Genomic DNA, 11329 nt, shown 5'->3' with positions numbered 1-11329 from the left:
TCATTTTCAAACTGCTTTCCCATATAAGAACAGCAGCGTATTCTTATAAGTAAGCACATTTAACGCTGAATGTATATTTTTTTTCCCTTGGTCAGCACGAAAAAGGTGACATTTATATTGGACTGTGAAAGATAGAATTTAGAAATGTAGAAATAGTCACAGACCTTTCTGCCAGTAGGTAAAAGCATGAGCAAGGGCATGGGGATAGGCAAGTGAGGGGATTTATGGGCAAAAACAAGTATTAACTTTTATTTAGATATCGGGTATGTGAAGAAGAACATACACATTTGGAAAGGTAAGTTAAGGCCAGATGACGAAAATGTATGACGTATGACCTTGGGCTGGTTACTCAACCCCTCTGTACATTAGCGGCCATACCTATAATAAAGGTATTAAATAAAAACTAAAGTTAGAACATGAAAAGATACTTTTTAAAACATCCTTTTTAATACTCCAAAATGCTCTTTTTAATTTAACCATGAGTTTAAAATGGTCTATTTCACTTTGCATGCCCCAGATGTGGACTCTTTTTATACACTGTTCACCACCACAAGCAAACTCAGTAATCCTCAACCACCATTCCCTACAAACATTTGCTCACAATGGTAAGGTCTATTTTCTTCAATAAACGTCTGCTGGAGACACAGAAGACCTGTCATTTCCTTTTGATATAACCAGTTTAAAGAAAAAGGTACCAACTGCAATGATACTTGACGGCTTTACAGGTGAGGATTTTGTGAAACCAAGCATCCACACTTACAGTGTGCACTTGTGGTGGTCGGTGATGCACTGTGAGCTGAGGTCCTGTTGATCCCAGGGTTAATCCATTGTTTACAACGTATGTAGTTGCTTGAGGCACTCGAACTGTAACACCTATAAAAGAAAATTCAGTGACAAAATTAGAATTCTATTCCAAATTTGGTAGAACACTGAATTAAACATTTAAAGTCAGTAAAGTGATGTTTTTAAAATTCAAAAGGAAAAATATTTCTATTTTTCCATAAGTCTATACTCAGCTAAAGTATTATTTGAGCATGAGGATAAAGAAATTCTCACATATGCGAGCTACCAAAATAAAATCTACCTCTGTGAACTTTTCCTCAAGTAGCCACTGGAGGATATATGCTCCCCAGATGAGAGAGAAAATCAAGAAAGAGGAAAACAGGAGACTAGTGAACAGGAGAGAAATAAATGCCGTCCCTACCAAAAGGACTATAACCGAAAATCCTAGAACGCTGAAACACTGGAGCTGTAGACATGTACAAGGCAAACAGGTCAGAATGGAGCAGTGTGACTCTAAAGAGAGAAAACTTGAAGCTATCTTCACAAAGATCGCTGCCGCCTCCAGGAGAGGGAAGTTACCCTTGCCTTGCGTTAATGAGGTTCCTCTTTCTTTCCATGCCCTGCTGATCAGCTGAGGATACTCATTTCATCCAACAGAAAACTCTTCTGACATACATCAGGGCAACAAAAGCAGAAAATTTAGAAGCCACCCATGCCTCAACCATATTCCTGCCATATATTCAGTACCACCATGTACCCTGACTGGGGTGAGCCCAGTTTCCCAGAATTCATTCATGACACAGTTGACTGATTTCCCCAGAGAAAGCTCTTGTAAACCTGAGAAAGCTGAAGCCAGAATGTGAACCAAAGACTCTGCTTAGTTTATTTTCTCCTAGAAGCCATCACCTAATAATGGCATTACTGAAGTTTCTTTAAACAGCTGGATTTGCCCTTGCTATTAAATTTTGCAAAACTAAATATTTTTAGTGATACATATATAGATTGCAAAACCATACAGAAAAACAGAAAGTAAGTAAGGATGATGGTTACCTCTGATAGAAAGGGAGAGGGATGCAATTAAAGGCGGGCATATAGTAGACTTTTGGATACTGATAAAGCTCTATTTCTTAGGCTGGTGGGGAGTTCATACATGGTTCATTTTGCCATTTTTCTTTAAATTTTAAATATATCTTTTACAGAAACTTGTTTGTATGATATATTTTACTACTAAAAATATATATATATATTTTTTCCATTTATATACACATACATATACATATGGAAATTACAAGTTACCTTTAACATTTTCCCATCTTTTATTTCTCAGCCACTTTCCATACCTTTAAGACTCTCTCATTGGAGGCTATCTTTTACCATTATCTCCATCTGGGCTAAGTCACAATTGATCATTCCCACTTTAACTAGGCAAGGTGTCTCTTAATAGAGTACAGACCAACATCAAATAGGGTACTGTGATAGTACAGGCCATAAGTAATTAAATTGAAGACAACACCCAGAACACATATCAGATAATATACAAGTCCAATTTTTCTGGTTAACTCTCCTAAGGGAAGAAAAATGAATTAATAATAGTTTTAATATGATATTTAGCACTTTTTGCTAAATCTAATGTCAATATAAGCTACTCCAGCTAAGTGCTAAAGAACTACATGTAACTTGGAGCCATATACAGGAAAAGAGTCTCTTACTATTTGGGGGATTGACCTGCCGAACAGCAGGAGCCTGCATAACAGTTCCTCGCAGGGAAGCCTGAGCTGGTGGTGCGGGGAGAGCTGTATAAACCACTTGATGGTTTGCAGGAGCTCTTGGTACAGGGAGCCTCGTGGTCACCTGAGTTACTGGACGATGTGTTACATTCACGGTGGTTGGCGCTAATGAAAAGCAGAAAAATATATTAAAAATGCAGTAAATGTTATGCTAAGTAAACAGTATTAAATGATAACTTTATACAAAATCTGATTTACTATAATAAAGAGAACTAGAGACAAGCGACTCCTTTTGTAATCGTGAAAGGTAAGAACGACAGGGCCAATCAAAATTAATACTACTACAATCCAAGCTTTAGAAGAAAAGAGTACCTCAACCAGGTCCAACGCCCTTCCTACTCTAGTTTAACTAGATTAAATAAGCAAGTGAAGATGAAGAAAGGGTTTAGACCTTGAGAGTATGATCTTATAGGAGTGATTTAAAAGAGTAAATTTTCCCTTCCTCAGTGTTAAATTATTCTTAGCAGAGTGGAACTTTCGGCCCTCCAGGCCTTCTACCGATGGGTATAAATCCAAGAGAGTAACTCTGTGTTCCCACAGTTTAAAAAAACTGGCTATTATAACTGACATTTTCTTCAGATGAGCCAAACCATTTCTTACTCAAAACAATAAAACACCCATTAAAATACAGGCTTCTTCCTTCTCTACTGTGGCATTCCTCCTAATTTATGTTCCAGAGAGCATTAATGCCTTGAGTGATATTAACACATATTTATCAAAATATGAGTCCTAGATGTTCACTGACAGCACAGAAATACAGTAATGATTTCAGGAGTTAACAGTTTCTTGTTGATAACTCTCTGAATTAGAATTTCATTTTATAAATGACCACATATTAACTATATAATAAAAACCAATAATAAATATACTTTCATATGGAAAAATGGGCTCTATAATAAAATAAATTTGGAGGTAAACACTGGATATAATAAAGAGACTGCTTAGTCTTTACATATCCTAACTTTCAACGTGAGTCTTTCAAAAGCGGAAAAAAGTAAAGTATACAAGGAGGAATACTTATCTCTTCATCTCCTTATTCCCCATTTTACTATCTGTATTGTTCATGGGTTTGCATAATGACATTTCCTTCTAAATTATCTAAATTAGGTGACTGTCATTTTAATTTATTTCACTGGATCAAATTCCATGTGAGCTCAATGTATACCTTAATGAGAAAAGTGCTTATATAAGCATTTTGCAGATAAATCTCTTAAGCAATAGGCTATTTTTTGAAGAAGACAACCTGTCTTGATTGGCTTCCAAACAGATTAGGAGATACAGGCGACATCTTGAAAATGTCTGATTTATAATTTCTTGAGAGGTAGCAGGTAAAATATTAGTGGTTCTGACAGTAGTGTTAGGCCAGTTAAAACTATTTCTAGTTAAGAATCATTTAAAAATTCTTGTTTGATCAGTCAATTATAACTTCTTGGTTATAATCAGAATGAATCATTACACTCATCCCTTCCAGAGAAACTATATTCATTTCTGCTGTTTACAGTGGCAAAGACATATATAATTGAACTCTTCTTTATAACTATTCTGTATCAGTGCTGCTACTTGAGACTGTCCACGAAATTAAGTCATACTGCATTCAAAAACATACATTGCCTTCAAAGTAACAATGAGGACTATTCTTAATTTTCTGTCTAATCTTTTTTTAAAATACTTTATAGTTTTTATAACTTATTACTAACATAATTAGGGTTAAAATCCAATTCATCTCAAGGGAATGAGAAGACAAGCCACAGACTGGGACAGAATATCTGCAAAACACATATTTGATAAAGGACTATTATCCAAAACATACAAAGAACTCCTAAAAATCAACAATAAGAAAATGAACAACACGATTAAAAAGTGGACAAAGAATCTGAACAGACACCTCACTAAAGAAGGTAACAGATGGCAAACAAGCACACGAAAAGATACTCAACATAACATGTCATTAGGGAGATGCAAATGAAATACCAATGAGATTCCACTAAACCTATTAGAATGGTGAAAATCTAAAACACTGACAATACCAAATGCTGGATGTGGAGCAACAGTTCCTCACACTCATTGCTGGCAGAAATGCAAAATGGTACAGCCACTCTGGAAGACACTTTGGCAGTGTCTCACAAAACCAAACATATTCTTCCCGTATGATCCAGCCATCACGCTCATTGGTACTTACCTAAATGAGCTAATTTTCTGTCTAATCTTTCCATTCAATTTCATAGTCATATTTCACTGCAGGCAAAACTAAAGTTTCAGCTTAGTGATTCAGCATATTTACCTGTAGGTAGTAAGTGTATGGTTGTCTGAGATGGTCCACTTGTTGGCACCCCAGATGGCTGAAGAGGTGGTGCTGGCTGGATGGGTTGCAGTGGTCGAGATATAGGCTGAGAAGAGCTCATGGTTGACCCAGGAGTGTGATTTATCTTTTTAGGGTCTGTTAATTAAAAGTGAGACAGTATGATTATTGATAGAAAAAAATTAGAAATACAAGTTTATCCTTGCCATTCAGTCACATTTACCCCTAAGAGAACAATTTCTTTGTATTTTAATTAAGTGTACTTTTGCCAATTTGAAAACCAAGTCAGGACCTTAAACAATTCACTGTTGGCTCTATCACAGATTCTAATTCACATTTAAAGAAAACACAGTTTTACTTTTTTTTTTAAACGAAAGAATCCTACTTCTAACTCAATACAACAAATTTAAGGCTTTAGCAACTGCTACTTTAATACTTGAGTGTTGATGAAGAACAATGCACTTTAGATGGGAGAATTTAAGTAACACTCAGTGGTGGGGCAATGGAAAGACTCCAAGAGGCAGGGGTGATAGAAAGGGAACTGACAAGAGCACTGATAACAAACTTTGCTTACTTTACTTTTTTATCTAGAACCAGCCTTACCTGTGTCTTCTCAAAAATAACCTGTATTTATTTTTGTGCTCTAGGAAATTCCTTCCATTAAGATTTCTCTATTAAAAAAAATAGTAAAAGCAATACAGAAAATCTGAAACTTTTAAACAATAATCAGACGGGCATGAATTCAACCCTGACAAATGATGGCACAAATCTTCCAATTTTACATCAGTTTTATACAAAAAAAAAAAAAAAAAAAGATTTTAATGTCACATAATGAATTGTATAGCTAATTAATTTTGTTTTCCTAAAACCAACTTAACTATCTTATTCCCTAAAACGTAATTTTTAAAAATCTTTACTTTTAAAAAAAATTTAATGTCTTTAAGGTAAAATAATTAGCACCTGATCCTATTAGATTTTCCACATGTATTATATAATTACCACCACAAAGTTTTAAAAATATGTCTGTGAACAGTTATTCTCAAATAAGTTTGAGAAATACTTTATAGCTTGAATCATTCTTGGAGATTTACACTGTAAATTAGCATAGCAAAGGCTCGGAGAAATCTGTATTAAGGAAAAAATCCATATAATTTTAACTCGGCGTTTTCCAAGCATATTTAACCATGAACTTTTATCACAGAACACCTATTAACACCGTGGAAGAATAACTGGGAATACTGGTTAATATCTAACCAATATAATTTCTAAATATTATAACTCAGAATAATATTAAGAATTCTGGGTGTGCATGGTTTTTAACATTACTTTCATTTAACATCTACATTAAAACACACACACACACGGAAAAAACATTTAATTTAAAGTCAAAAGACTTGGGTTTAATTTGCACTCTGAATCTATCCTCAACTCTAAAATGAGCAGTATAGGGTTATTGTAAGGATCAAGTGAAATAACAGATATAAAAGGAGAGGTGTTCCACAAGTCAAATATTCTCCTAGTTGCTCTGTTTTCCTTTATGCCTTGTTCATATACATTCAAGATTTGATTTCTATTTTTTAATTCTAATCTTAAAAACCCTCTTTCTAAAAAGGACACAAATAATGGGGTAGAGATCTGTATTCACTGAACATAATGGATTAAGAGAGAAAAATGGTATCAAAGCATTCCTTAGTATGATTACTTATATTTAAGTACCTTGTGAAGCTCCACTCTCTTCATCATCCATTGTCAGATCAATGACCCCACCTGAATCGTTGCCTGTGGCTTTTCCACTCTGAAAAAAATAAAACATCTGCATTTTGCAAAGAAAACTCTGGCAGACATAAGGAAAATAAAATAATACTGAGGGGAAACAAGGATAATGCATAGACTGTTTCAATTTGGACACCTAAATGGCTTTACCTGAAGAAAGAGTGTTTGTCAGATAAATGACCCAAGGATACTCATGAGCTAAATATGTGCCACATAAAAAATAACTTTGAAATCCTTTCACAATAAATTCTTTTTTTAAAAAATTACACTGTCAATTGCATAGAGCTATTAAAGTGATGATCAAGTGTGTTAAGTGATTAAATGTAAACAATTCATTTTCTTTTTTTAAAATTTTTTTCTCTTTTTTTTTTTTAACTTTTTCTCTTTCTTTTTTTGATGTGGACCATTTTTAAAGTCTTTGCTGAGTCTGTTACAATATTGCCTCTGTTTTACGCCTTGGTTTTTGGCCCCGAGGCATGTGGGATCCCATCACCCCGACGAGGGATTGAACCCACACCCCCAACATTGGAAGGTGAAGTCTCAACCACTGGACTGTCAGGGAAGTCCCATACAATCCATTTTCTAACATTTAAATGTTGACCAATCCTACACTAAATTATCAACGTTAATTCACAAAAACACCAAAGGCAACTTTAAAGCCAGAATTAGGTTACATAAAATAATATATTTTTTCCCTGAAGAATGCTGTCGTATGATAGGATGTGATGTGCTATAATCAACTGCCATCTAATTTGACTGAAGTCCACCCACTGCCCAAAATCATTAGAAATGTAATTTTAAAAAATTTGAACTATATAATAACAAAAAAGGAAAGCAGTACAAAACAGACCTAAAGAGCCAAGATCTTCAAGTCAAAAAGACTGAGTGCATCTTTTAGTTCCAACACATACAAGCTATGTGAATTTATGTTAAAAGCGCATTTCCTCAATTTCCAAAATTTGGATATGAAGTCTATTATAAGGATTAACGCAAATATGCATACAAAGAGCTTAACACCAGGCATGATACATGGTAACTGCTTAATAAATGCTAATCGTAATTACTTTATGATATATTATATCAACTCCAAATGATTAAGGCTTTCATCTATAAAACTCCAATTTTGCAAGATTAAAGAAAATAATTCTTTGATGTTAGATATTCAGGCCAAATCCAAACACAATGATGTAATTCTACATCTTACACTTATAAACCTTTCTTTGATAATGACTTCATAGAAAATGACTTGTTTACAAACATCACAAATCTGAAAAATCCAAAATGAAAAGTTCTTAACAAGCCCTTGAAGAATATAACAATCCACTTGCTACAACAAATCTATATGGTCCACTTTTCAAACTAAGGTCCACTTTTAAAATTAAGTTTTAAATTCATCAAAAATTACTAGACAAACATGCAAACACCAGTAAAGTAGAACCCAACTAAAGACAAAAAGATAGTCAATAAAAATAACTCCAAGTGGAGCCAGATGTTGAATTCGGCAGAATTCAAAGCAGCTGTTAAAAAATATGCTCAAAGAATTACTAGAACAAATCCTAAAATTTATATGGAATCACAAAAAACCCAGAATTGCCAAAGCAATCTTCAGGGAAAAAAACAAAGCTGGAGACCTAACACTCCCAACTTCAGACAATAAACAAAGCTACAGTAATCAAAACAGCATAGTATTGGCATAAAAACAGACATATGGATCAATGGGTCAGAATAGAGAGCCCAGAAATAAACCCACACACCTACAATCAATTAATCTTTGACAAAGGAGGCAAGAATGATGCAATGGAGAAAAGACAGTCTCTTCAGTAAGTGATGTTGGGAAAGCTGGACGGCCACATGTAAATCAATGAAGATAGAACACTCCCTCACACCATACACAAAAATAAACTAAAAATAGCTTAAAGACTTAAATATAAGACATGATACCATAAAACTCCTAGACAAGAACATGGGCAAAACATTCTCTGACATAAATCATAGCAATGTTTTCTTAGGTCAGTCTCCCAAGGCAACAGAAATAAAAGCAAAAATAAACAAATAGGATCTAAAGAAACTCATAAGCTTTTGCACAGCAAAGGAAACCATAAACAAAATGAAAAGACAACCTTTGGACTGGGAGAAAATATCTGCAAACGATATGACTGACAAGGGCTTAATTTCCAAAATATACAAACAGCTTATACAACTCAATAACTAAAACTCCAACAACCCAATCAAATGATGGGTAGAAGACTTAAATAGACATTTCTCCAAAGAAGATGTACAGATGGCCAATAGGCACATGAAAAGATGCTCAACATTGTTAATTACCAGAGAAATGCAAATCAAAACTACAATGAGGTATCACCTCAAACTGGTAAGAATGGCCATCATTGAAAAGTCTACAAACAGTAAATGCTAGAGAGGGTATGGAGAAAAGGGAATTCTCCTACACTGTTGGTGGGAATGTAAATTGGTTCAACTGCTATGGAGAAAAATAAAGAGGCTCCTTAAAAAACTGAAAACAGAGTTGCCACATAATCCGGCCATCCCATTCCTGGGCATATATCTGGAGAAAACTCTAATTCAGAAAGATACATGCACCCCAATGTTCACAGCAGCACTATTTACAATAGCCAAGACATGGAAGCAACCTAAATGTCCAGTGACAGATAAATGGATAAAGAAGATGTGGGACTATATATATACACACACATACACACACACTCATATATACATATACATACATACATACATACATATAATGGAATACTACTCAGCCATAAAAAAGAATGAAATATTGCCATTTGCAGCAACTTGGATGGACCTAGAGATTATTGTACTAAGGGAAGTAAGTCAGACAGAAAGACAAATATATGATAACACTTATACGTGGACTCTAAAATATGATACAAATTGACTTATTTACGAAACAGAAACAGACTCACAGACATAGAAAACGAACTTATGGTTACCAAAGGAGAAAAGTGGGGGAGGGATAAATTAGGAGTTTGGGATTAGCAGATACAAACTACTATATATAAAACAGATAAACAACAAGGTCCTACTGTATAGCACAGGAAACTATATTCAATATCTTGCAATAATCTATAATGAAAAAGAATATATACATATGTATAACTGAATCACTTTGCTATACACCAGAATCTAACACAACACTGTAAATCAACTATACTTCCATTTTTAAAAAATGAAAAAAATATGTCAAAGAATTAAAGGAAAATACGATATTAACAGATGTGCAAATAAGAAATCTCAAAAGTAGAAAACGAGAAAAACAGGAAGACAACAGAAAAATTAAGATAGAATATTAAAAAATCAACACAAAACAAAAGTAGGGAAAAAGTACTCAGAAACAAAAAAATAGATGACATATTTTTTAAATTACAGAACAGCAGACCTAAATTCAACCATATCAACGACTATACTAACTAAATGGAATGAAATTTCCTATCAAAATTAGGGATTGTCAGATGAAATAATATATCAAGAAATCAAGAAATAACTAGTTTTCTTCTCCTAGATACTCACTTTAAATACAAATACACAAACACACTAAAAAAAGCAAGCATAAAAAAACTGTTGTAATCACATTAATGTTAGACAACATATAAAGAGGTAAACCTTATAACGATAAAACAGTCAATTTGTCTATTTCTTTTATTGTTTTCACTCATGTTTTGATGCTCTATTATAAGGTGCATATTTTTCTATAATGTATAATATAATAGGAAGAGAAGATCTATAATCAATGATCTAACCTACATTATATTTTTATTTACCATAACCTGACTGATAAAATTCATCTATTATCACATACTACAGGTAGTTTCCTGGTTATATTTTCTTCTTGAGAAATAAAACTGAATTATTTCAATAACTATTAACAGCAATTATAAGACAGTCATGATAGCTGGCACTATTCCCATCAGGCTCTGTGCTAAGTGTTTTATCAATACATTCATTAACAAATTTAATCTTTGCAATAATCCTGAGGTTGAGACCAGCATTAGCCATATTTTATAAGTAAGAAATCAAGGTGTTAGATAACTTATTCAAGGCTTACACATTATTAAGTGACAGGAGGCACTGTCTGACTCTAGAGCTTATTATTTCTATGCCACTAGGTGCACATTTATATATCTTCGCATTTTTTCTGCCATCAATTCTAAGAAAACTTATGTAATCAGAGACATTACATGCCTATATCTGCATTTACACACATTACAGAATTACTCAATTTGAAACTATTAAAAAACATCTTAGTTGTATCAAATAGCTTTTAATACTAAGAATCTATTTTATTAAAAAGTTACTTAATCATGTGTCCTTCCCGCAAAATGAGACCACTCTCATTAAGTGAACACTAAGAAAATTTCAAGACAGCAAAGATACTGGCTTTGTAGGTTTTTGGGGGTTTTTTTGGTTGTTTTTTTTTTACTGAAACAAATAACAAGAACATATTTGAAAGGCAATAACTAGAACATATTTGAAAGGCTAGAGCAGGGCACTTCAACAATTGCAAGGGAAGTTATAAATACAGAAGACCTGGTTGTTCACTCCACACACCTCTCTCCAAGGGGACTTGGGAACTACAGGCAGGCTTGGTTGGCTACCAGGAATGTGACCCTTAGAAAGTTTACATTAATAAATGATAATTTTCTTATGTACT

The 11329-nt window shown here is 33.7% G+C and overlaps 1 protein-coding gene across 5 annotated transcripts in view; it reads right to left on the bottom strand.

Moving 5' to 3' along the window:
* The window catches only part of ATF7IP (activating transcription factor 7 interacting protein), a 127758-nt gene that overhangs the window by 5031 nt on the left and 111398 nt on the right, over window positions 1-11329 (bottom strand). For all 5 annotated transcript variants that reach the window (XM_089920342.1, XM_022577641.2, XM_022577640.3 and 2 more), the window contains 4 exons: window positions 6586-6664; window positions 4852-5007; window positions 2493-2675; window positions 761-873 (listed from right to left, as the gene is read on the bottom strand). In XM_089920342.1, coding sequence (XP_089776468.1) covers window positions 761-873; window positions 2493-2675; window positions 4852-5007; window positions 6586-6664 — 531 coding nt within the window. The remainder of the gene's footprint in view (window positions 1-760; window positions 874-2492; window positions 2676-4851; window positions 5008-6585; window positions 6665-11329) is intronic.

This window comes from Delphinapterus leucas, chromosome 11, assembly GCF_059928025.1.
Source record: "Delphinapterus leucas isolate spDelLeu-1000000601 "Yukka" chromosome 11, BTC_Dleu_Yukka2, whole genome shotgun sequence".
NCBI classification, from domain to species: Eukaryota; Metazoa; Chordata; class Mammalia; order Artiodactyla; family Monodontidae; genus Delphinapterus; species Delphinapterus leucas.
This window is presented reverse-complemented; position numbering and strand designations above follow the sequence as displayed.